This window comes from Trichoderma asperellum, chromosome 3 (genome assembly GCF_020647865.1).
Source record: "Trichoderma asperellum chromosome 3, complete sequence".
NCBI classification, from domain to species: domain Eukaryota; kingdom Fungi; phylum Ascomycota; class Sordariomycetes; order Hypocreales; family Hypocreaceae; genus Trichoderma; species Trichoderma asperellum.
The window spans coordinates 3,582,233-3,606,258 of NC_089417.1; the positions used below are offsets into that span (position 1 = coordinate 3,582,233).

The window sequence follows — 24,026 nt, forward strand, 5'->3', positions numbered from 1 at the left end:
CAAGTTTCTGAAACATGTTTCTCGTTATATTATCTGTGGAAGACGGGACATTATCATCAATGAATGTTAAACAAGCATCACATGAAGGTTCAACAGGCGAATCACCCATTAATAGATATTATGTACAGTGTATTGTTGGCTATTGTTCCTAACAGCTAGTCTCGCTTTATGGTGCTGCTCCCTAGACACTTATGATTTTCTTTATCTGGTACTTGGCGCACACCACTTCATTCTTCCTCGTGATTTCGATCGAATTCAGCACCTTCCTTTTCCTTAGAACCAGAGTCCTTGCCCTTCTTCTTCATGAAACGCCATGCACTAATACGGCTTTCTTTGGAATCCCTAGACTTAGCAGGGCCTAGAGAAGGACTGCTTCCTATGCTGTCGTAGCTACGACCGAGCTGGGAAGCATCCTCGCCTAGATCGTCAATGTCACCAATACTAGAGCGATGGTCGACAGACGCATTTCTATCCGAATGGGTTGCGCTGCCGGGTCCCTTTTTAAACAGTCCAGAGTCTTTGCCAAGTCTATTTGACAAGCCAAACTTGCTAGAGCTTCCCTTGCGGAACAGCTTCATGACGACATTATCTGCATCTTTGGGAGCCGAGTCAGCGTTAGAATGGAGGTCAGATGGTGTGTTGGATAGTGTCGCATCAAGCGTTAACGATTCGTGAGATTCGGCAACTGAATTCTGCGTATGGATGGAACGAGCGTCTCGGGACTTTCGTGTATCGGAGGGGGAATCGTCCAAGAAATGGGGCAACTCCATGCTCGGCGTCGAAGGTTCCTTGCCCTTCGTCCTGTTCCCTTTTGCTTTATCCTTACTTCCGTCTTTACTCTGAGACCCGTCTGCGTCAGATTCTGAGGGGTGATATCCAAAGAAAGTTGGGGCCGCAGGATTCAGACGTTGGTTAAGAGACTTTAAAGCGGTCGGCGGGCGAGAGCCAATTACTCCAATCTGGCTAGGTGAGGTCTGGGGATCAAGTAGATCATCTTCGTCCAATATCACATCTTCGGCAGAGGCCAAGGTGGTAGTCAGGATAGATGGTGATCCGTGGATAGACGGACGCCTGGAGCCACTTCTGGAAGGCCATCGATTATCTGGAGACCATAATCGATTTTTCGTGCTCAATAACCCTCCCTGCTCTCCCTGAACTCCCCATATAGAACCGCTGTCAGTTGATGGCCTCGGCAAGTCGATAGAGGCAATAGATGCTGGTCTGGAGCCATCGACATCTCCTTCGCCGAATACTCCACCACTTGAGTTGTTGCCGAATGGAATGAGTCGACGCACCGAAAAAGGTCGGCTTGATGAGAAGGGTGTTCCGGTAAAGTTGTCTGGCCCAGTCGAGTTACGATTCATCCATGAAGAAAAATTGATCTTGCGGCGGTTTTCCAACACTTCCTGCTCATCTGTTCCCCGAGGGAAGGATTGGCTCTGGCCTGGCTTTAGGGAGCCAAGCGCAGGACCCATGTCGTCCGCAGGCTTGGGGCCTCTATTACGCAGCACAGCCAAAAAGTTGGATAACCTGTGGCCAGTGGCCGGGGGTGAGGTAGCCGAATGAATTATTCCCGGTGAAGTCAAAGATGATGGTTGCCTGTCGTCGTTTTCCGAGTATTGCGGAAATGGCAGATTTTGTGAAGATCCATGGGGGCTCGCAAATATGTTGAAGGGCGGACTAGCGGAAGCTGGTGACTGCACATCTTCGTCATCTCCCTGGGAGATAGACTCAGGCAGGAAATCATCTCCATGCTTGAGATCAGGCTCTTCCATCTCATCAAATATGTTGGAAGGAAGAAACGAGCGGGCCGCCGATGGGCTCAAGGGGCCATTTGCCTCTCTAAGCTCAGCCTCTGTCTGGGGCTCGCCTTGGCCGTGAGTCGCTGTCATATCCATGAAAAGGGCTGGGCCGAATCCAGCGTTTGAAAAGCCAGCAGGTGGGGGATATCCAGGCTCAGAGGGCATAACCGGACTTGGCGATGACATGTTCGCGTTGCTCAGACGCCTAGGCCGAGGCGGCGGAGACATCTCAAAGTCCGCGGTGGAAGCAACCCCCTGGTTGAGAAATTCCAGATTGGACTGTTCCATCCTCAACTGCTTAGACAGCATATGAATCTGCTGGTCCAGCTCATATGTCCCCTTGGATTCTGCAGCCCATCGCCCGTGCAGTTCTTTCCTCCTGGCATCCCAGTCTCTTCTCAGTTTGAAGTCTTCCTCTTTCCACTGCTCGTCGTGGGCGTCGGGTAGCTCTTCTCGAGCCGCCTTGAGGTCTTGTAATTGTTTTCCTTTATCCTTCAATTCCGCTTCAAGTTCAGCGCACTTATTCAGAAGGTCAACGTTCATCTCGTCCAGTTTTCGCACATCTGAATCCCTTTTGTCTGCCAAGGCCGTCTTTTGCGCCTCGAATCCTTCGCGATCTCGCTTCATACGCAGTGTCTCAGTGTCAAGTTTTGAGACATTATCCCGCACCTTGGACTTCTTGGCTTCCTTATCTCGCAGTTGCTGCTCTTTTTTCGCTCGATCCTTTTCCGCTCCTCTCATCTGCTCCATAGTAGCTCTCACCATGGCCTTAAGCTGGGCCGTCTGCTCTTCTTTTTCTTTTAATATTTGCCGCTTTCGTTCTTTCTCCCCCTTCAGCTCCTCTTCTTGCTGTTGTGAATCCGCCTCATCTTTAGCATAAAGAGCCAGGGTGTCATCAATCTCCTTCCGGATCCCTTCGAATTTACAATTCAATTCATCCAATGACATTTCAGGGCCATCGAAAATCGGGAGTTTAATATGGGGCTGATCTAGGCTCGCAACGGAGGGTGAGTGGCGACGATTGATTGTATTTCGCCGCTGTCCAGGCGCAGTCCCATTAGGCTCGCGGGAATTTGCCGAGCTATCGTTAAGGACCGGTGCAGCTTCGACCGATGGCATAGGAAACAAAGCATCGTCGGAGCCATCGCTTTCATCATCGCCAGGGTTGAGTCGGGGTTGTTCCGGATCCGTAAAGTTGGTAGGGAGTCGTGAATTTCCCAATAGCGGTCTCCCATCTTTGCCAAAGGTTCGCAGTCGTAGAAGAGCACTGCCGGCTTGGAAGTTGTTAGGCCCAACAGCAACAACACGAACGTTGTAATAGTGGTTAGGTTTCAACCCAGTCACCGTAATTGCCACCTCGTTGCCTGGCGAATCGCCCACTGTTGTGCGAATAAAAACGGTCAGATCATATTGTATCACTCCACAGTCTGCCACGCCTGCCAACAAAACATACCATGTACTCCATTGACTTGAATCGCATATTTCTGCACGGGCCGATTGCTAGTTGGGCGCGTCCAACTGAGGGTGGCCGCATCGGATCGAATGCCAGCAAGGCTGACATCAGGAGGTTCAGGTATATCGACGCCAAGAATATTAATAAGTTCGGGTACCGGTTTCCAGAGAGTTTGCCATCCGCGATGAAGCAGCCTATTGGTAATGAGAAAGAAAGCGTTTAGTTAGCACGTCCAACTTGGATCTCGCAACTCATAGCAAAAGCTGACGAGCAAAACGTGACGTGCAACTTGGGCAACGTCATTGAAAAGAAAGAGGGGGGCTAACCAGAGCACGGCGCCAAGGGTAAGGGCCATCTTGAAGTGTTGGGCAAGCAGGGCATCGAGCTGGTAATCGAGAAAGGCCTCGTGGGCGCCGGTGTACATGCGCGCAATCACCTGGCGAGGGTCGACCAGGACAGCCGAGGCGCTGACGAGGATATAGAAGGCTTTGCGATGGAAGGGCTGGGGACTACCGAGCCCCCAGAAGCCAACAGCGCTGAGGGAGAGAAGCGTCAGGGCTGGAAGCTCCCATGACATATTCTCAGCGCGCTGCCGTCAGATGGACTGAAGCAGAAATGCCGACGGAGGATGTCGGTAGTTGGAGGTTTGCAGACGGGAGAAAGGACCGTAGCAGGGCTGGCTGGTCTTGGAAGCGACCCCAGTAAATGCGGGCCGCCGATTGGACGGCGGATGGAGGGCTGGACTTTTTTTTTTTTTTCGCCGGGGACGCTGGAGGCGCGACGCCGTGCAGGATGGCGAGAGCTGGCACGGCCTCACGTGGGTAGAACGGCAAAACCACTGAGCTTCGGCAGACAGGCGGCAGAGAGACAGCTGAGGATTGCACTGTGCTGCTGACCGCCCGGCGATTGCAGCCCTCTCAGACAATAACGCTGAGGCGTGATAGCTACCAGAGTAGCTATATAGACACAGACGGGGTGTGAGGATGATGTAAAGGGCTATGCCGCCACCAACTTTGAGTTTGGCCCTCGTGGGAAAAAGGGATCTAAGGTAAGGGGATCTAAGTTAGTGGATATAGCCTTGGGAAAACAACCAGAGGAAAAAAGCGAACAACATGCATAAAGCCTTATCGTTTCGGCAATAACAACGTGCTGCAGCAGACTTGCACGGAAAAGCGTATTTTTGCGGTCCTCGGGATGCAAAGTGTGGATCTATGTGACGATCCTTGCTAGGGGGCAAGTTGCGGGAGACCAAAATAAGTAACAAACAAGGCCGCCTCACGACGAGTTAATCGGCGAGCTTGGCGGCTTGGCGAGAGAATGGGAGAGAATGAGATCTGGTATGTCTCATTCCTGCATTGGGCACTCATTGAGACAGCAGCTGTTGACTTGTAAGTGCTTTCTAGGTTCTTATATCTCAGAAAGCGTCGTAGCAAACAATGAGCCTGGATAAATCAAGATACAACAGTGCTGCCTTGATGCGTTGGTACTTGGTAGACACCCACCACGTAATGGCTCCAGGCAGCTGTTAAAGTGTGGTCGGCGATAGGTAAGTATCTACTGTATTTTGGGGGCCCTATGTGATTTTTATACTCCAATGTATTTACTATATGATGTGTGATTGTTTCTTTTTGTCTCTTTTGAGAGGGGAGGCTGTGATGCATGCGGTGCTGCCGTCTTATTTGTCCATCTGCCGCCGATTGGGCGGGCACAGGCGCAAAAGAGCGGTCGCGGCGGGGGATCTTCACCATTTGGTTACAGGTATTTGTTGGCGAAATGCAGACAGAAGATGCAGTCTATCGTGGGGAGCTAGCCACGTACGTACGTTGAGGAGGCGGCTCGAAAGAGCTGTCCTGCATAACTACGATAGTAGCTGAGCAAGCACATCAGCCGTTATAGTGACGGGTTGACGGTTATTATGGAGCCGCGGGTTGGTTGGCAGCTGAAACTTTGCTTTGACATGTGTTGTCGTCTTGAAAGGCGCTCGCAACGTAGGGTGCTAAGCTTTTGGTGGGCTCCAGCTTGTGAAGCCTAAACGCCGCCACAACTTGATACATGCACTGATGCTTGGGGTTAAGCTATATCTGATACCCGTTATATGAGGCCAGTATAACTGCTGCTGTGAGAAATCTTGATATTTAATGATACAACTGGGAGAGTGTCGGCTGCAGCCGGGTCTTTGACACTAATCTAGTGATCCGAAATGACATTGCATGGCTTTCAAGGTAAACATAGGTGCTAAAGGCCCTAGAAGAGTAGCTGCGTGCTTGCAGCGGCTTCGTAGAGTTGTTTCTTGCACGTCTGGCCAGTTGAGGGATGCCTGCCTTTGTATTCTCATGAAAGGCTTCAACACAGATAAAAACGAGCGGGGGTGGGGGCATCAGGCTGACATCGTTCAAAATTTATGCGTACCAAAGCTCTACCTGCTGTCGACCCATGATTTCAATTTATTTTATAAATTACCAGCTGCCTCTACTGTCTAGTCCCATCCTGTCGTGATGTCGAGATACATTAACTTGCGATCTCTAACCCGATCCATGCGTGGGGGAGAGAGGCGATCTTCATTATCGCACACAGAGCTGACATCACCATTGTCGGATGGTTCATCGCTCGCCCTAATTCCCTCACACTTTTCTTACCGAGACTGAAACAGGTTCTGCATCGTACTGTGCTGTGTCTTATCTATGTACATCAAAACAACCCAAATGCTTCGCGCGGCGACGATGTCTCACACATGCACAGTAAAATAGCAACCGCACGTCCCTTGCCTTAGTGTGAGATTACGCACTGGTGGTTATCAGTACTCCGGATCTCATTTACAACGTAATGCCTAGTAAGCTGGCTATAATCGGACTTCCTGGCTCGAGGAGCGTACAATGAGCCTTAGTGCCTGTGATTCGAGAGAAAACTTGGGAGTGGCGGAAGAAATGCACGGAAAGGATCAAACCCCGGCCCTACGACTCATCTCAGGCATGTGTGGTCTGTCAGGTGAGTCTCTTCGTGAGACGGGGGATGCTTCAGCAAGCCTATGAAGACATGCCTGCGCAGCAAATAGCCGCTGTAAGCCTGTCGTCTGGGCGTCACACACCAGTCATCAAAGAGGCAAACGCCAACCTTCAAGAGGAAGTCCTGGAGCCTCGGCTGTTGGGGGAGGTTGGCATGGACTTGGTGTAATCCGTAGCTATTACGTTCTGCTTTTGCAATTTTCTCGCCTGAGTGTCCCGTGCAAATGGTTGAGCACATGATGGGCGCGTGGTTTCGGCAGCGCCAGGTACCGGCGACTCGCGAGTACCCCGGATTCGCCGCTCGAGGTTCCGCCCTTCTCATAGGGCGCTATAAATCTCGCTTCCCCGCTGTATCTTGGTGGATTGGCCTCCCTGTCAGCGCCCTGTCAGCTCCGGTAGAACCCCTAAATTGCGCCCAAGCGGCGCCAGAGGACCGTGCTGCCACTGCGGGACCCAGAGTACAGCCCAGGTATCCTGTACCTGCGCTTTGCCGGCCTGGCCCCCCACAGCGCTTGTCAAAGGACGGATTTTCGCCCAAGCCTTGGATCATGTGCCTGCAGCCGAAGCGCAGCTTGTTGGATTAACGGACAGGCAGCACGTTCTCAACAATTGGCCTTTGGTGGCCTGGAGCCGGTGCCGCCGCTGCATTTTGCCCCCAAAACCGCTGGGGAAGCGTTTGTACGGGCTTTTCTTTAATCTCGCGATCCCCTCTGCTCTGCGTGCATCCAATCTGATCTGTAAACCGCAGAAATTGCCTGCATCGCCTCCCTTTGCGTGTCGTCGCTGCTACACGGAGAAGCGAGGCGTTCCATAATTTCACATGCCAGGGAGCCAAGCGCCGTCTGAAACCGACGTCACTACCGCGCATCCCAACAAAGCTCCACTGCTGCCAGGGTCCCCAATTCCTCTCCGTTTGCTCTCCGTTTGCCATTCTCACAAAGTACTTCAAGTGCCCGGACAGACAGACCTTGCAGGCCCAATCCGTCTGAGCGTCTCCTACGAATCATCCTAACTGCTGTGCGGCCGTCGTACAACCGTGCATTTTTCATTGTCGTCTGCCATTGCCGTTACCCGTTGTTCATTGTGTAAGCCGCCGAAAAACTCTCCCTCTCGAGGTCGCGGCGAAATATTGGAACCGGCACGATGCAGTACGTGCGAAACCTCAGCGACTCGGTTTCCACGGCCTGGAACTCCATCAATCCGGCAACGCTCAGCGGCGCTATTGACGTTATCGTCGTCGAGCGCGGCGATGGCACCTTGGCCTGCTCGCCCTTCCACGTTCGCTTCGGCAAGTTTTCGCTCTTGCGCCCATACGAGAAGAAGGTCGAGTTCAGGGTCAATGGCACCAAACAGCACTACTCCATGAAACTGGGCGAGGGCGGCGAGGCCTTCTTCGTCTTCGAGACTTCTGATTCCATCCCGGAATCGATGCAGACCTCGCCGCTGGTCTCTCCGGCAAGCAGCCCGCCTTTTGGACCGGCAGATAGCTCTTCAGATATGGCTGAGCCAGACCATCTGGAGCTCGATGAGGAATCAGGAAAGCCTCGTAGACCACCCCCCGCCGTCATTCAGTTGCAGTCGGACGAAAATGGTACGTTTGGTTGCGTTTATCTGATATCTGCATGTTGGCAGCAAAGTATCCATGGCTCACTATGACCCTAGGCATGATTACGCCCTTGTCGTCCTCCCCTCCGCTTTCAAGTTCACACCCTGGCTCTACAGACTGGCGCGGAGCCTTCGATCGACCTCACAGCGATACTATTCTACGAAAATCAGCTCGACCCCATGACGACGCCATTTCAGATAACGAGAGCCCATCAGAATCAGAGAGGTCACATAGCCCACCGCCTCTTGGCCCCAACGAAGCCATCGCGCGCGCCAGGGCGCTGTCCAAGGGGTTGTCTGCCGTCAACATTCCAACGCACATCACCGAGACAGGAGACCTCATGCTGGACATGACAGGTTTCAAGAGCAATGAAGAAGACATGCTTCGTGCCGAGGTGCTCGCACGTAACATTCTTTCAGAGGAGATGGACGGCAATTACGATATCGGAGCTCTGTTTGGCTTCGACGAAGAGGGAAACCTCTGGGTCTACAGTAGCGAAGACGCCAAGCAGGCTGCTATGAACAAGACCATTGAGTCGTCGCTACAGGCTCACCGTCACGCTGTTGCTGCCGACGCCGTATCAGATCCAGGCTACCAGAGTGATGGCAGCGATCTCACCTCTGCGCCACATGTGCCATCCCACCGCCGCTCAGAGTCTGATGCCGGTCCTGGCGGAATGCACACACCACCTCGCACTCCAACCGGCTCCATCCAGCCTACCAAGAGCTACGCCAAGACCCTTCGACTTACTAGCGATCAATTGAAGGATATGAACCTGAAATACGGTGAAAACTCAATGAGCTTCACAGTCAACCGGGCAACTTGCTCTGCCAATCTGTATCTCTGGAAACAAGAGACACCCGTGGTCATTTCAGACATTGATGGCACCATCACCAAGTCTGATGCTCTCGGCCATGTGCTGAATATGATTGGCCGAGACTGGACTCACTCCGGCATTGCAAAGCTCTATAGCGACATTGCTCTGAATGGATACAATATCATGTATCTGACCAGTCGCTCTGTCGGACAGTCCGACTCCACCCGGACTTATTTGAACAATATTGTTCAGGATGGCTTCAAAATGCCCCACGGCCCAACAATTTTGTCTCCCGATCGAACCATGGCAGCTCTGCGCCGTGAAGTGTACTTGCGAAAGCCTCACGTGTTCAAGATGGCAACCTTACGGGACATCCGAAATCTGTATGGGCCAGACGGTGGTCCTTTCTATGCCGGCTTTGGCAACCGTCTAACAGACCAAATCTCCTACCGAACGGTGGATGTGCCAAGAACCCGCATCTTCACCATCAACTCCAACTCGGAAGTATCACTTGACCTCCTGAGTCTTAACAAACTCAAGATGACCTATGTCAATATTAATGAGGTTGTGGACCACTACTTCCCCCCTGTCGATACCCTGGTCAGGGGTGGCGGGGAGGAGTACACCGACTTCATGTACTGGAGAGATGACCCTCTCCAGATGGACGACTTCTCGGCAAGTGATGACGATGATGAAGAGGACGAGGATGACCAGGGTAGCACCTATACCGACGAAGAAGAGGAAGAAGATGAGGAAGAGGTGGGCGAAGGGCTTGCGGATAGCTACCTCTCGCACGATGAGTACGATGATGATGACGACGAAGTCGATGAGGGCCGACTGATGGACTCTGTTATGCAGAGCATCGAGACTGAAGATGCTGATGATGAGGAAAACTACGAGGACGATGCAGAGGATGAAGGCGCCGAGGCTTCTGATGATGATGAGGACGAAACCCGGGTGGTGGAAGATGTCTCAGCCGAGATCATTTCTGGGGTTGGTCACCTATCCGTGAAAGAGAAGGTTGAGGAGTAAAAAAAAAAGAAAACGAAAGCTAAGCTGGGTTTAGTTTGATCGCGGAGACATCGAGCAGGAACAAGACCTGCCGGTTATTGAAGTACCCGTCGAGATCCGAACTCCCTCGATACCATCGTAATGATGGCGGCTTTTTGCCACCAATTATCTATGGGCTTTTTGCTCATTCATCCTCATTTTCGTTTCTCTTTCTCTTTTTCGCCTCATTTTCCACGCTCGCGCGTTTGGATTCATTATCTATTCATCATTATATATTTGCGTCTTTGGAGCGAATTTTACGCGGAAACGAGGGGTTCTGCTTTGCTTCCGAGAGCAAAAAGTGCATGGCGATGCATTGACAGCAATTTTTGCAGCTGGAGAAGAAAAGCCTTTCGAGGTGGGCAGGGAATTTTTTTCTTTTTACATTTTATCGCATTGGAGCAACTACATAGCGAGGCGCTTTGGGATGTTTTTCTTTTCTTTTCTTTTCTTTTCTTTTCTTTTTTTCTAAAGGAGCTGTACACGTGTGCAGAGGGCGAGCAAGAAAAAAGTCATTTTGCAGCAACGTTCTATTACTAGATGGCGTGAGCAAATTTCTTTCTCTTTCTTCTTTCTCTTTTTTTTCTTCTTTTGTTGACCATGGGGAATTTTTCATACGTTGGGCTTAGTTTCTACAGGTGACATAGATTTTTTTCTGCATCAAGCGATCTCATCATATCCTCATAGATATATAAACATGTATAAATGATGAAAAAATTATCCAAAATAGCATTTCCTCGTCGTCTACTTATTCTCGAGGCGTTTGTTGCTTCGTAATGTTTTTTAACCTACTAATTTTACACAGAAAGCCCATTGTTTCGTCACAAGTTTCTTTCTTCACCCTATTTTTGCGCATCCATGTGCTTGATACGGATCTCTACTGCTCTCCTGTGGGCCTCAAGCTCCTCAACCTTGGCCAGCTGCATGACCGCCGCGCCCACGTTCCGCAGCCCCTCAGCAGTGAGGTTAGAGCTGGTAATGTGCTTCTGGAAGGATCCCAGGTTGACGCCAGAGTACTGCTTGGCAAATCCGTACGTTGCTACATAGTTGGTTAGCAAAGTGCTGTCTGTATATGAAAAGGAATCCAAGGGAGACACTTACGTAGTGAGTGGTTAACACCAGCAGAGTAATCACCAACACTCTCGGGGGTCCATTGGCCAATGAAGACACTGCCTGCGTTCATGACGAGATCGACGGCCTTGGCAGCATCCTTGATCTGCAGGATGAGATGCTCCGGAGCATACTCGTTGCTGATGCGCATAGCTTCATCAATGGTCTTGACGAGAACAGAGACGGAGTGGGCAATGGAGCCACGCACGATATCTACTCTGGGCAAGGCGATGGCCTGGTTGTGGACTTCGTCTTCAATAGCCTTGAGCTGTTCTTCGTTGAGATCGACAGCAATCAGGATGACTTGGCTGTCAACACCGTGCTCGGCCTGAGAAAGCAGATCCGATGCAACAAATGCAGGGTTGGCATCCTTGTCGGCAATGACCAGCACTTCAGATGGGCCAGCGGGCATATCGATGCCCACTCCCGCATTGGTGTCGTTGCTGACGTGCATCTTGGCCGCAGTGACGAACTGGTTGCCGGGGCCGAGGATCTTGTCAACCTTGGTGATGCTCTCAGTTCCGTAGGCCATGGCGGCCACGGCTTGTGCTCCACCAGCGAGGACGATGCTTTCGGCTCCGACCTTGTGAGCGGCGTAGACGATCTCAGGGGTGACGCTACCGTCGGCACGGGGTGGCGAAGCCAGGACAATCTTCTTACAGCCGGCAACCATGGCAGGCACACCAAGCATGAGAGCCGTGCTGGGCAGAACAGCAGTACCACCGGGGACGTACAGACCAACTCTCTCGATGGGTCTTGAGAAGCGGCTGCAGACAACGCCAGGCATGGTCTCAACCTGGAGAGTCTTGTCATCGCCCTGGGCGGCGTGGAACTTTCGGATGTTTTCAAAGGAGATATCAATGGCTTTGATGGTCTCAGCAGGGAGTTGCATCAGCTCCTTGGGGAAAGGAGCCTTCAATACGGGAGACGTCAGAGAAGTAGCCTTCTCAAACTTGTGAGTGTATGAAAGGACGGCCTTGTCTCCGTTCTTGCGAACATCCTCGATAATGGGAGTCACAATCTTCAGGATGGCTTCAGGAGACTTTTGCGAGGGTCGCTTCAGGGTCTCGAGAAGCTCGGCCTCTGTAGCGTTGACCGAGTCGATTCTCTGCATGACAATCCGGTCGCTCTTGGGCTTCTCAGCCTCAGCCGGCTTGGCTGGGGCAGCGGGGGCAGATGGCTTGATGCCTTCCTTTTCAGCCCACTTGCCCTTGGCATCGCCCGTTCTCCTCTTGACCTTGAGGCCCTTGGCGTCCAGGCTACCAGCGATATCGGCTACACTCACGCCAGCAGCAACGGCTCTTGTGAGGGCAAAGTAGATCAGGTCGGCAGCTTCAAATGCGACCTCCTCGGGAGTCTTGGCGTCGCACAGCTCTTCAGCCTCCTCCATGATCTTAGCTCTCAGCAGCTTCTCATCAGAGAAGAGTCTGGCAGTGTATGAGCCCGGAGGAGCAGACTCTTTTCTTGACTTGAGGGTTTGCTCCAGTCTCGCGATGCCAGTCAGTTCGCCGAAGCAGCCAAACTGCTCGAGGTGGCAGAATCGGCCCTTTTGGTTCACCACAAACTTGAGAGTGTCATTGTCGCAGTCCAATGCGATGCGGACAAGCTCCTGGGTGTCGCCAGAAGTAGCACCCTTCACCCACAACCCTCGCTTGCGGCTCTGGTAAACGCCGGTGTGAGTTCGCAGCGCCTCTAGAATGCTCTCCTCGCTAGTGTAAGCCAATCCGAGAGCAATTCCGTGCACATCGGTAACGACCGTTGGGATAAGGCCATCGGCACGGTCCGATTTCCAGTATGTCGCAATAACCTTGGAAAGCAGAAGCTTGCTGCCATCAGCCTTGTCGGTCGTCAGCCCGGTCGAGGGCAGGATGGGAATGGCGTTGCACTTTTGCGCAACTCGGATGAATTCTTCGAGGGAGACTTCAGGGACCGGCTTCAGGTACAGAACCTTGAGCTTCTTGGCGCGGGCTTCCTCAGCAAACTTGTCGACATTGCTCGCCTTGGGGTCGAACTCTTTGATCAGAAGACCGTGCTCGGAAGCAGCAGACAGGTCCAGTGTTGATACAACGGGCAGGACCCGGTCTCCGAGCTCTGCATACTGGGGGAGCGTCTCCGGCGCAACGAAGACTTTGCGGGCGCCGCCGTCAAGCAGCGCAAAGACATCGTCGACGGATTCGAGGGTTGTGGCGTCGATGTGGGCGTGGAACTCGGAGCTGTGACGCTTGAAAAACCGGGAGAGCTTGTCCAGGATCTTGGGCGAGGCCTCGAGGAAGGGGCTGGCGAGGATGGAAACCTGCTCGCGGTTGAGGCCGTCAAGCTTGGCCAGACCGGGCGGAATGGCCACACTGACAAGGAACGGCAGGGGAAGCACCGTCTCCATGAGGGGCAGAGAGAGTGGGCTGGATGACGATGACGATGCTGATGGCGATTGCAAGGGACCAAACAGGACAATCAGTCAATTGGCGACGCAGATATGGGAGATACAGCCAGACGCGAAATCCCAAGCCAAAGAAAAATATATATGCCGCCAATGAGTCAAACCATCGCCAGAAAACAGCTCGAACTGACCGGAACCGGCACCTGAATCAGCGGCAGTCAATTTTTTGGTGGGGTCGCAAAGCCTGCTGCAGGCCATTTTTAGGCTTTGCTTCGCTTTTCAGAACGCCGAGCCTCCTCCAGAAGCGCCCCTCCAACCCGTCTAGGCGGGTGCTGCATGCACTGCTGAATTTGGAGTGCTTCCATTGGGCTGTGTTTAAGATCTGGTCTGTGCGCAGCGCAGCATCAATTGACAGCCCGGATTAACGATGCACCGGGATCCTGCAAGCTGCCCCAGCCGCGACTGACCGTGATGGACTTCTAGTACTGGCCAAGCTTGCTATTTCTGTTTCCAGCCTTGTTAGATGCGCAGCAGAGTCGCATATTCGGATTTCCCATTGTGTTTAGGATGCTGTTGTGCTGACAATTTACACGAGGAGATATATCGCATACTACTCATTTGTGTCTGTTCTGACGTCAATCACTGCCTGAGCGCGCAACTCGATTTGCGTCGGCGTATGAGCTCTTCGCCGCTGTGATCAGCCTCGTTTCTCCAGTCGCCATATCACATTAATTCCATCTTATTTTACTGCCTAATACCATATCTCGACCATGTCTTCAAGTCAACCACAGACAAATGGCGTGCCCGCGTCATCTGCCAACACATCTCAAACAGTTCCCAACACCCAGACAACGACTGCGAGCCAACCTCCCGCCGCCGCCGCTTCGTCCTCTCAATCTGCACAGCCGTCTACTCATCAGCAGCCCTCTTCGGCGCCTAGGCCGCGCGACTCACGACTGGTCGAGCTTCTGCTTACCTCTCAAGGCGTCACATCTTACGAACAGCGGGTACCCCTCTTGCTCTTGGATTTCGCCTACCGACATACCTCATCCGTTCTCAGCGACGCATTGCATCTCACGGGCGACCCGTACATTACGCAAGCCGGCTCTAAGCCATCTGGCGCTGCGGGAGGGGCCATGGCCGCCCCGTCCAGCGATGCCAGCGTCAGCGCCAACGCCGTGAAGGTGGCTATTGCTGCTCGCCTGGGCTACCAATTCCGCGGAGGAAGCAGTGGGGGCGGCATTAGCAAGGAATATATGCAGGAGCTGGCCCGAGAGCGAAACAAGGTCGCCTTGCCAAAGATTGTGCCAAACGAATGGGGCGTCCGGCTACCCAGCGAGAGATTTGTTCTTAGTGGGACAGGCTGGGGTCTCAAGGACGTATGGGGTGAGGAGGGTGCAGATGACGACGATGATGAGAGCTCAGCTTCTCAGCAAGGTGGAGATGCCATGGAAGGCATTGAAGGACCAGAACCTGAAGATATTGGCGGTGATGGTGTCGAGGGCGGGACAGTGGATGATGTCTTTGGCGATGATGTGGACGCAGAGATGGCTGAGGAGAGCTAGGCGGTATCGTGTGAACTCATGCTGCATTTAGCTGCGCGAATCTGGACCTTGGATATCCCATATTTTTATGTTGGCGTTTTGGGCGTTGGAAAAGACGGCTACAAGGAGTGCGGGGAGCTATATAGCTCTCTCTATTTTCATCTATACCTAAAGTATTTATCTAATAGGAGCTGCCTAGTTTTTGAGGTATATGATGTATATGATAAAACGGCATGAACACAGCGCCGCGTAAATCGTTTGCGGCAGAGTCGTGGAGATCTTATCGCCATTGAAGGTATCATCTTATTAGCATCTAGGGGCCGTGAGTTGCTGCCTCACTATCCAAAAGAAGTGTAATAAAACTTTTTTTTCTTCACATGCACTTCCGCCCACGCAACACCTGGTTGTAAGAATATGGGAAATTTATGGTACACTAGGCCTGTAAAACGGTATCTCATACACTCTATACCCGGTCTTTTTTTTTCTTCTGGACTGTTTCGCTCCCCTCTCTCCGTATCCTTTCTACCCTTAGAACTTAGGCTTCAGGGTGTTCCTCAGACGCTGGTAATCGAACAGACCCTCAATCTTTCCAACTGCGCTGATAGCGATGTCCTTGTCCCAGATGTATCGGTTAGCAAAGTCCATGACGTCCTTGTCGGTGATGGCATCGATCTTGCGCTCGATCTCGCCAGGGCTGGCACGGCGGCCAGTGGTGACCAGCTGGCGACCGATGTCCTCGGCGAGGGCAGTGGTGCCGTCCAGGGACAGCAGGATGGAGGCCTTCAGCTGGGCCTTGGCGCGCTCAACCTCGGCTTCGCTGACGTTGGTGCACAAGCGAATCCACTCGCGGAGAGCAAAGTGAACAAGGTCGTCGAGGCGCGTAGTGTTGTCAGTGACCAGGTAGATACCCCAGAGACTATTGATAGATACAGTCAGTATATAAGCAAATACTACGCTCGTTCAATCATTGTTCCAACATACCCAGTGTCGCTGTAGCTGGTGGAGAAGCTCATGAAGCTGTTGGCCAGCTCGTGCTTGTGGACGTAGCCGCTCAGCTTGCTGCCCTGGTGAGGGGCGTTGCCCATGGCCTTGTCGTAGTTGCCGACGATGGCCTGAGTGACGAGAGCAGTGAAGTAGTCATCGGAGTTCCAGCTAACACCCTCGACAGCAATGGCAACGTTGGCAGTGGGCATGGTGTCATCGCGAACACGGACGTCAGAGCCAACAAAGTCAGCCTTCTGCTTGGACAGGACGTAGGCCTCAGTCTGGGGGCTGCTGGTGGCAAGGCCGGAGAAGTGCTTCTCGGCAAGCTGAACCAATTGCTCGTGAGGAACGCCACCGGCGGCAGCGAGGACCATGCGGTCGGCAGTGTAGTTGTTCTTGATGTAGTTGACGAGCTCGGTGCGGGTAATGTCACGGATGTTCTGGCGGGGTCCGAGAATGGTGCGGCCAAGAGGCTGGTGCTGGAAAGCAGTGGCGTGCAGGTGGTCAAAGACAACCTCCTCAACCTGCTTCTCAACCTCCTCAGACTCTCGGAGAATGACGTCGCGCTCGCGCTCGATAGCAGACGGCTCGAGCTTGGAGTTCTGCAGGATATCGGACAGAATATCGACGGTCTTGGGGACATCAGAGTTGAAGGCCTTGGCGAAGTAGACGGTGTTCTCGCGCTGAAGAAGGCGTTAGTGGCTTCAGAGATTTTTTTTCCCGAATGAGCCCATTGCGACTGAATGGGTTGAAAAAAAGACCAACCGAGGTGTAGGCGTTCAGGTGACCACCCATGTTCTCAATCTCGAGCTCCAATTGCTGCTGTGATCGCTTTGCGGTACCCTTGAAACAACTGTCAGCCGTTTTTGCCCGTATGATGCCATATCGGGACATCCCACCTTGAAAGCCAGGTGCTCGAGGAAGTGGGCAGTGCCGTTCGTCTCGTTGGTCTCGGCACGGGAGCCAGCGTCAATCCAGACGCCAACGGTCGATGTCTGGGCCCATGGTGAATACTCAGTGGCGACCTGGAGTTTGTCGGTTAGCAAAACAGGCGTCCAAGGCGCGAGGCTGGGCCAATTGGCCCCCGGAGTTGGCGCTCACAGTCAAGCCGTTCTTGAGAGTTGTTGTCTGAGTCTTGCCGACGTTGGAAGGAGTAGCAAAGCCTCGTCGCAGAGATCCGGCGGCTGTCAGGCCGGAACGGGCTCGCAGGCCTTGCGACAAGTTCAAAGCTAATCTGCGGGACGCCATGGCGGAGGTTTGGGGGATTAATGGTCAATTGAGCGGTTTGATGAAATCTTTCCACTGCTCGGCAAGAAGCTTTCCTGAGCGGGTTGTGGCCTTAGTTTCGAGGTTTTGGCTGCTTAGTCATTCCGACCAGCTCCGACGCCCGACGACACCGAAGCAGATGGGCCAATCAGGAGCGCAGATTTACTAACTTCATCATCCGAGCCATCTCCACACCAGTGCCTTTGGGGCTGGGATATACGGGTTCGGGTTGGGAGCGACTCTTTGCGCAAATACTGGCAAACTGCAGTGAGCAGTGAAGTTCAATAAGCATATCTGGCTAAGGATTTTAAAAATGAAATAACTCAATGGAAGGGAAGCAATAAAGAAGTTCATTATCCATGCTCTGTTATAGAATCCACAGTTGATTGACGCCATCAACGCCTGGCTTGAGATGGAGTACCGTTTGATGTGTTGGTACCTAATGGCATGATATATGCCCTATGCGATTAAAGCATATGTATCTGCGATGGAGAGTGTCTACGCAACACTACAAATTTCAAGACTATTCCAATTCTTTGTTGAACGAACGTATGGGATTATTTTCGCGCATTGTTTATCCCCTGCTGGCCCCTCAGTGATTCCTGGCTCTGACCTGCGGGGAACTCGTCTTTACGGTGGCACCTTAGATAGGGTGTGCAAGAGTGCAAAAACCCCAATTTTCTAAAAAAACAAGAAAACTAAAAACTAAAAAGATACAGTGTATGTACAGTATATGTACTGTATTTTCTTAGTTACAGCGCCTTATAAGGCCTCTGCAAGGCTAAAATATGCCTTAATTTTTAGGCAGTATGACTACTTATAAGCTGGATGGCCTTGATTGAATAGGATGACCTTGATCGAATAGGATGACCTTGATTGAATAGGATGGCCTTGATTAAATAGGATGACCTTGATCGAATAGGATGGCCTTGATTAAATAGGATGACCTGATCGAATGACCTTGATCTTGATTGAATAGGATGACCTTGATCGAATAGGATGACCTTGATCGAATAGGATGGCCTTGATTAAATAGGATGACCTTGATCGAATAGGATGACCTTGATCGAATAGGATGGCCTTGATTAAATAGGATGACCTTGATCGAATAGGATGACCTTGATCGAATAGGATGGCCTTGATTAAATAGGATGACCTTGATCGAATAGGATGACCTTGATCGAATAGGATGACCTTGATTGAATAGGATGACCTTGATCGAATAGGATGACCTTGATCGAATAGGATGACCTTGATCGAATAAGATGACCTTGATCAAATAGGATGACCTTGATTGAACAAGATGATCATGATCAAGTTGATTAAATAGGAGGATATCTTATTCGATCAAGGTCATCTTATTCGATCAAGGTCATCCTATTCAATCAAGGTCATCCTATTCGATCAAGGTCATCCTATTCGATCAAGGTCATCCTATTTAATCAAGGCCATCCTATTCGATCAAGGTCATCCTATTCGATCAAGGTCATCCTATTTAATCAAGGCCATCCTATTCGATCAAGGTCATCCTATTCGATCAAGGTCATCCTATTCAATCAAGGTTATCCTATTCGATCAAGGTCATCCTATTCGATCAAGGTCATCCTATTTAATCAAGGCCATCCTATTCAATCAAGGTCATCCTATTTAATCAAGGCCATCCTATTCAATCAAGGTCATCCTATTCGATCAAGGTCATCCTATTCAATCAAGGTCATCCTATTCAATCAAGGCCATCCAGCTTATAAGTAGTCATACTGCCTAAAAATTAAGGCATATTTCAGCCTTGCAGAGGCCTTATAAGGCGCTGTAACTAAGAAAATACAGTACATATACTGTGCATACACTGTATCTTTTTAGTTTTTAGTTTTCTTGTTTTTTTAGAAAATTGGGGTTTTTGCACTCTTGCACACCCTATCTAAGGTGCCACCGTACGTCTTCGCTGTTAGTGCTTCTTCGTCCGCATAACATCGTCCTGCCCAAGATTTAGCCATTATTTCTCATTTTCTATTGATGAGAGATCTTTATATTAGCCATAAACAGCTTATGGTTTTCTTCTTTTTTTTTTTTTTAATGTACTGCGTACAGCTGGGGCTTAATACCTACATATCATAGCAGGAGCGAGCTTTAGCTTCAACGCAACCAATTGGGTAAATAATCATCTGATATTCAAATTAAGAATCCAAATGGCGCCTGAAACATATGACTTTGCAAACGATTTTAAAACTCTTTATATACCAAAGCAAAAACCTGAGCCAGCTCCGGTGCCCGAGAGTATGAAAGCGATACTCCAAAGCTACCCTCCCTTGAGCCAGGTAACGCCTGTCGAGAGCTCCGACGGCGTTCCATTCACTGCTTTGTTGGAGATACCAAAGTTTCGAGCTGAAGAGAGTTGGGAAGTTGCTCTTTGGCACTCAATTGATGGCGAGGGCTGGACCGAGGCTGAGGTGCCCAGGATAAAGAGCAGCCTGGCACCGCAAGCTCTCCATGCTGAATCAAAAGCTGTCTTCAGGATATACTATGCTACAAAAGTATCTTTCAAAAATTCTATACGGTTTACCATCAAATTCCGTCACAATTCTAATGAATCTTGGAGATGGATCCGTGACGAACAAGGGTTGGAGGACGGCCACATTGTGGTGCTCCCGGCACCTACAGAGTCTGATAACTTGGCCGACCTTATATCTGGACTCAACACAACCTGGAAAGTTGCATCTCGTATGAGCCAAGCGCCAAAAACGCAATTGTGGTCACTTGAAGCCGTGGTGCCTCCCGCAGAGAACGATTTGTCTTCATTCACTGATATTCAAATTGGGACACCTTGGGGTTCTTTTCTAAGGTAAGTCTTGAAACCCTTCTTCCCTTGAGTATTCCATATATCCATTTATCAAAAATTACTCTTCATCTAATGAAGAGAATAATTCAGATGGTTTGCCGTTGTTCGGCTTTGGTCGCCTTGGCTAGCTCCACGGCATGGCAGAGACCACTTTTCGCTCGATAAAGACGCAATACTGCTAGCTTTCCAAAGCCCAGAAGGCAGAAACATGGTCTTATTGGCTGTCTCGGGAATAAATGATTCAGTACCTGTTTTTCAACACACCTCCAGCGGCGCCGTATCAGTAAATGTGCGCAACGACTCAGCCTCCGATGAGAAGACAACTATCCTAGTATCCGAAGGAAATGATTTCCAAAGGGCTGTTGCCGCCGTAATGTACCATGCAAGAAGTCTTGTTATGAAAGCTCGTAGCGCGAACCAAGCGGTGGAAGAAGAGTTGAAAGCTCTTTCTGATGCAGTTCGGCCAGAGTGGCTTGAAAACTGGTATGATGGACTTGGGTTCTGTTAGTCCATCCAGAATATCTTTCTTTCTCCAAAGTATTACTGGCTGATAGCTCTGCAGGTACATGGAACGCACTCGGTCAAAGGTTAACAGAACAGAAGATCATTGATGCAATTGACAAGCTCGAAAATCACAACATCAACATCACGTCTCTTATTATTGACGATAATTGGCAGTCAATTGACTACAGAGGCGCTAGCCAGTTTCAATACGGATGGGTTGAGTTCGAGGCCGAGCCAGAAGCTTTTCCAAACGGATTAAAGGCAGCCATCAGTAAAATCCGGGAGCGAAGTCCAAAAATCCAGCATATTGCGGTATGGCACGCCCTATTGGGATATTGGGGTGGCATTTCGCCCGATGGAAAGCTTGCCAAGAAGTACAAAACTATCGAAGTAATTCGCGAGGAGGCTAAGCGCCGCAACTTGCCTCTCGGAGGCAAAATGACAGTGATTGCTAAAGACGACGTTCGTCAATTCTATGATGATTTTTATCAATTCCTCTCAGATGCTGGCGTTGATGGGGTCAAGACAGATGCGCAGTTCATGGTTGATATGTGGCTCAGTGCCTCCGTCCGACGGGAGCTCATCAACACATATCTAGACGCGTGGAATCTCACATCTCTTCGCTATTTCAGCGTCAAGGCCATATCATGCATGTCGCAGATCCCACAGGCACTGTTCAATTCTCAGATGATACCAAATCGGCCCGCTTTACTAGTTCGCAACTCAGACGACTTCTTCCCTCAGATTCCCTCATCGCACCCTTGGCATGTATGGACGAACGCATACAATAGCATTTTCATGGAGTATCTGAATGATCTTCCAGATTGGGATATGTTCCAGACGGTACATGATTATTCTGGGTTTCATGCTGCTGCTCGATGTGTCAGCGGTGGACCGATTTATATCACCGACGTTCCTGGAGAGCACAATCTCGACTTGATAGGCCAAATGACGGGCCTGACCCCTGAAGGCAAGACTGTCATATTTAGACCAAGCGTCTTAGGAAAGGCCATATATCCATATATAGGTTATGACGATGACCTGCTTCTTAAAGTTGGCAGCTATCATGGTAAGCGAGTTTGTATAGACTACCTGACTGAGCGGCTGCTGTTAACTTGGTTATAGGAGCATCTGAGACTGGCACACCAATAGTAGCCATATTCAACATCTCAGCACGCCCACTCACAGAGTTGATTCCCCTTTCTTGCTTCCCAGGCACCGTGCCATCTCTGCATTACGTTGTACGGGCCCACGCCACAGGAAAGGCATCTGCGCCGATGAAGCTTGATGATCCGACTTCGCTCATTGTTGGATCTTTGGACGTCCGCGGATACGAGATTTTCACAGCTTTCCAGGCTGTACCTCTCAACGGTCACAAATATGGGGAAATATGGGTGGCAAACCTTGGCCTGATTAACAAAATGACTGGCAGCGTAGCCATTGTAGCCAGCAGTATCAGCATGAAAGAGAACGGAAGATTGTCTGTTGCTGTCAAGTTGAAGGCCCTAGGAGTATTTGGTCAGTAGAAGAGGGTCGATTCCCGAACTAGAAGATGTTTGCTGACTCAAGAAATTCTCAGGAATTTATATCTCTACATTACCGAATATGACACTCCAAGAAGATTTCATTGTAACTCTCCAAGACCAGGCCGTCCCGGTAGAAACTGTGGGTGTATCACAAAGCGACCAGCATGTACTTGAGATAAACATTGAAAAGGCTTGGAAGGATATGAAGCTGGAGCCTGGCCGATTGGACGAAGTTGAAATCAAGGTCAGCTTTGCGGGCTAGCTTAGTGTATTCACTTTCCATTCGTATTGCACAAAGTAACTCGATTAGATCTACGAATGCCTCTGATCTCCAGCCAGATCTCAGTGGCAGCGTCCTATTGCCCTTAGCATAGATAGATAGCACTAACATCTTTCTTCTAACTCCGTACGCCATAATCCTTCACCAAAAATGTATCCCCCTGAAATTAGGAATTTTATATCCTCTATTTGCATCGCTTCTCGACAATGCCAACTCCGTTTTCTTCATACTCCTTTTTGGATATCCACATTTGGTGGAAAGTTCCCAAGCTAGCAAGAATGCTTCCACCAATCCAGGCACCGAATCTACGCTCGCTTGACAGACCTGCAGCGTGGATCTTGATCTTCAGCCCGGGATACATCGCCGTCAACTCGTTATTTAGACGGTCGTTGAAGCCATTGATCAAACTTGTGCTGCCCGTAACAACAACGTTGGCGAGAAGGTTGCCTCGAAGGTCAACGTCAATAGCGTTGAGGGCGGAGCGAATAAGCTCGGGGATGGTCTGGGCCTTGGTGAGGCGCTCCGACTCCGGGACAGGGTATCCAGCGTTTTCGTCCCACATGCCCTCAGCTACCTTGAATCGCTGCTCGCGCCACATCTGGTTGTAACCATCAGGCATCTCAAACACACGGCCAGGCTGAGATTTGATGTACTCCTCGTTTCCGGCGGCACCGTATCTTCCAGGCCCACGCCAAACCTCAACGACAGACTCCTTGAACTCGGTCAAGAGCCGCTCTTCTTCAAATGCTCGATAAGAGTCGTGGATCTTGTAGGGAAATTCGCGTAGTCGCGCTTGGGCAGGGGCGAGAGCATCCACAGGAGTCTTGTTCTCGACCATGAATGTCGGAATCAAGTCAACTTTCGGCTCGGAAGTTTCCCACATGTTGCGGATCTGCGAAGACAGCCATAAACCACCCGCGGGTGATCGCTGGATAGATCTCTTCAAAACCATGCCATCATGGATAGCTGTAACGGAGGTATTGGCACCGCCAACGTCGATGACAAGAGCAGTGGCCTTTCCAGCAGCGAATGACGACAGAACGGGAGTCCGGCTTAGCCAGAAGGCGGGGGTTCCCCAGCTCTCCATGCTGAGCTCGATGGCCTTTTCACGTGCCTTGGGCGAGTTCCACGGAGCTTCTGTCATCAACAAAGGATACTCCTCTAGAGCCTTCTCCATCGCCTCGACTTCTTCCATCGCGACATCTCCTTCGCCGTCCTGCTCCTTCACGTCGTCGTTCAGCTTATTCTTCGATGGCGGTGTCTGTCGCTCGGGCTGCAGGCGCTTAACCAGCATGAATTCCCACATCTTGGCTGCCACATCCCAGTCCTCTACAACGCTGTCCTTATTCATGTAGTTGCGGACCTCGAAGTCGCTGCGTGGGATGATGCACTCATCGCCGAATAGATCTCGGGGAGGGTCGCTGGTGACATGGCCGTAGAACGATGGCAGGATTGACTTGGGGACATCTTCGCCAGCGAAGCCTGCTCGCGTGTTGCAGTAGCCGGGATCAAGAACGAGTGCAGAGACCTCATCTACACATTTCATTAGCTTACGTTACTTCCAATCCCCGTGCAGCGCATCGATTCGCCCTGCCCAGACAGTGACAAACGAACCTCCACCGTAGATGTCGGTTGGCTGAGCCGACGTGGGCAAAGGCTGCTGGGCCATGATTGCGATGCTCGTGGTAAGGCAGCGGCTGTGGGCGGGCCAATTCGTAGAGATCGCGCAAGAAGCTCCAATGCCGACCTGATTTGGTGCGAAATGACACGCGTATAAGCAAGAAGCAGTAGTTGGAGATACTGAGGAATGGCGCGTCGGAATAAATTTCAGCCTGGCCTTGGTGGTGAGCTTAGCAGGAAGGCTAGCCA

General features: G+C 51.0%; 7 protein-coding genes across 8 annotated transcripts; 3 read left to right on the plus strand and 4 right to left on the minus strand.

Moving 5' to 3' along the window:
* Positions 1-46: 46 nt before the first annotated feature.
* On the minus strand, positions 47-4,279 carry TrAFT101_005778 (uncharacterized protein). Its single transcript, XM_024905233.2, has 3 exons — positions 3,582-4,279; positions 3,256-3,449; positions 47-3,181 (listed from the first exon to the last, which is right to left on the minus strand). Exons 1-3 carry the CDS (start codon positions 3,830-3,832, stop codon positions 228-230), a joined length of 3,399 nt encoding a protein of 1,132 aa, XP_024760282.1. The 5' UTR covers positions 3,833-4,279; the 3' UTR covers positions 47-227.
* Positions 4,280-6,935: 2,656 nt separating this feature from the next.
* On the plus strand, positions 6,936-10,439 carry TrAFT101_005779 (uncharacterized protein). 2 transcript variants are annotated; one of them, XM_066127586.1, is made up of 3 exons: positions 6,936-7,848; positions 7,920-9,673; positions 9,747-10,399. In XM_066127586.1, the coding sequence occupies exons 1-3, from the start codon at positions 7,401-7,403 to the stop codon at positions 9,831-9,833; spliced, it is 2,289 nt and encodes a 762-aa protein (XP_065983698.1). In that variant the 5' UTR covers positions 6,936-7,400; the 3' UTR covers positions 9,834-10,399. The 2 variants fall into 2 exon arrangements, with proteins under 2 accessions (XP_065983698.1, XP_024760283.1); XM_024900218.2 differs by having other exon boundaries at positions 7,920-10,439.
* HIS3_1 (imidazoleglycerol-phosphate dehydratase) lies at positions 10,389-13,467 on the minus strand. Its single transcript, XM_024900279.2, has 2 exons — positions 10,832-13,467; positions 10,389-10,769 (listed from the first exon to the last, which is right to left on the minus strand). The coding sequence occupies exons 1-2, from the start codon at positions 13,218-13,220 to the stop codon at positions 10,573-10,575; spliced, it is 2,586 nt and encodes an 861-aa protein (XP_024760284.1). The 5' UTR covers positions 13,221-13,467; the 3' UTR covers positions 10,389-10,572.
* A 259-nt stretch (positions 13,468-13,726) lies between these two features.
* On the plus strand, positions 13,727-15,151 carry TrAFT101_005781 (uncharacterized protein). The gene has a single exon (XM_024901917.2). The coding sequence runs from the start codon at positions 13,988-13,990 to the stop codon at positions 14,780-14,782; it is 795 nt and encodes a 264-aa protein (XP_024760285.2). The 5' UTR covers positions 13,727-13,987; the 3' UTR covers positions 14,783-15,151.
* TrAFT101_005782 (uncharacterized protein) lies at positions 14,343-17,079 on the minus strand. The gene is made up of 5 exons (XM_024906708.2): positions 16,847-17,079; positions 16,645-16,770; positions 16,511-16,588; positions 15,743-16,428; positions 14,343-15,677 (listed from the first exon to the last, which is right to left on the minus strand). The coding sequence occupies exons 1-5, from the start codon at positions 16,991-16,993 to the stop codon at positions 15,290-15,292; spliced, it is 1,425 nt and encodes a 474-aa protein (XP_024760286.2). The 5' UTR covers positions 16,994-17,079; the 3' UTR covers positions 14,343-15,289.
* Positions 17,080-19,197: 2,118 nt separating this feature from the next.
* On the plus strand, positions 19,198-22,139 carry TrAFT101_005783 (uncharacterized protein; the record flags this gene model as incomplete). Its single annotated transcript, XM_024900202.2, has 5 exons — positions 19,198-19,850; positions 19,938-20,350; positions 20,410-21,420; positions 21,477-21,869; positions 21,931-22,139. 5 exons carry the CDS (start codon positions 19,198-19,200, stop codon positions 22,137-22,139), a joined length of 2,679 nt encoding a protein of 892 aa, XP_024760287.2.
* ARP4 (NuA4 histone acetyltransferase subunit) lies at positions 22,073-23,951 on the minus strand. Its single transcript, XM_024900199.2, has 2 exons — positions 23,772-23,951; positions 22,073-23,690 (listed from the first exon to the last, which is right to left on the minus strand). The coding sequence occupies exons 1-2, from the start codon at positions 23,824-23,826 to the stop codon at positions 22,342-22,344; spliced, it is 1,404 nt and encodes a 467-aa protein (XP_024760288.1). The 5' UTR covers positions 23,827-23,951; the 3' UTR covers positions 22,073-22,341.
* Positions 23,952-24,026: the final 75 nt, after the last annotated feature.

Bases quoted from the DNA above. Each gene is read 5' to 3' on its own strand.
- TrAFT101_005781 (XM_024901917.2), top strand. From the start codon at position 13,988: ATGTCTTCAAGTCAACCACAGACAAATGGCGTGCCCGCGTCATCTGCC.
- TrAFT101_005779 (XM_066127586.1), top strand. From the start codon at position 7,401: ATGCAGTACGTGCGAAACCTCAGCGACTCGGTTTCCACGGCCTGGAAC. The intron at 7,849-7,919 runs GTACGTTTGGTT...CTATGACCCTAG, and splicing joins GTTGCAGTCGGACGAAAATG to GCATGATTACGCCCTTGTCG. The intron at 9,674-9,746 runs GTTGGTCACCTA...AGCTGGGTTTAG, and splicing joins CAGCCGAGATCATTTCTGGG to TTTGATCGCGGAGACATCGA.
- TrAFT101_005782 (XM_024906708.2), bottom strand. From the start codon at position 16,993: ATGGCGTCCCGCAGATTAGCTTTGAACTTGTCGCAAGGCCTGCGAGCC. The intron at 16,771-16,846 runs GTGAGCGCCAAC...GACAAACTCCAG, and splicing joins CTCTCAAGAACGGCTTGACT to GTCGCCACTGAGTATTCACC. The intron at 16,589-16,644 runs GTGGGATGTCCC...AGTTGTTTCAAG, and splicing joins TCGAGCACCTGGCTTTCAAG to GGTACCGCAAAGCGATCACA.
- HIS3_1 (XM_024900279.2), bottom strand. From the start codon at position 13,220: ATGGAGACGGTGCTTCCCCTGCCGTTCCTTGTCAGTGTGGCCATTCCG. The intron at 10,770-10,831 runs GTAAGTGTCTCC...CCAACTATGTAG, and splicing joins TGGTGTTAACCACTCACTAC to CAACGTACGGATTTGCCAAG.
- TrAFT101_005778 (XM_024905233.2), bottom strand. From the start codon at position 3,832: ATGTCATGGGAGCTTCCAGCCCTGACGCTTCTCTCCCTCAGCGCTGTT. The intron at 3,450-3,581 runs GTTAGCCCCCCT...CATTACCAATAG, and splicing joins ACCCTTGGCGCCGTGCTCTG to GCTGCTTCATCGCGGATGGC. The intron at 3,182-3,255 runs GTATGTTTTGTT...TTCGCACAACAG, and splicing joins TCAAGTCAATGGAGTACATG to TGGGCGATTCGCCAGGCAAC.
- ARP4 (XM_024900199.2), bottom strand. From the start codon at position 23,826: ATGGCCCAGCAGCCTTTGCCCACGTCGGCTCAGCCAACCGACATCTAC. The intron at 23,691-23,771 runs GTTCGTTTGTCA...TGAAATGTGTAG, and splicing joins AACCGACATCTACGGTGGAG to ATGAGGTCTCTGCACTCGTT.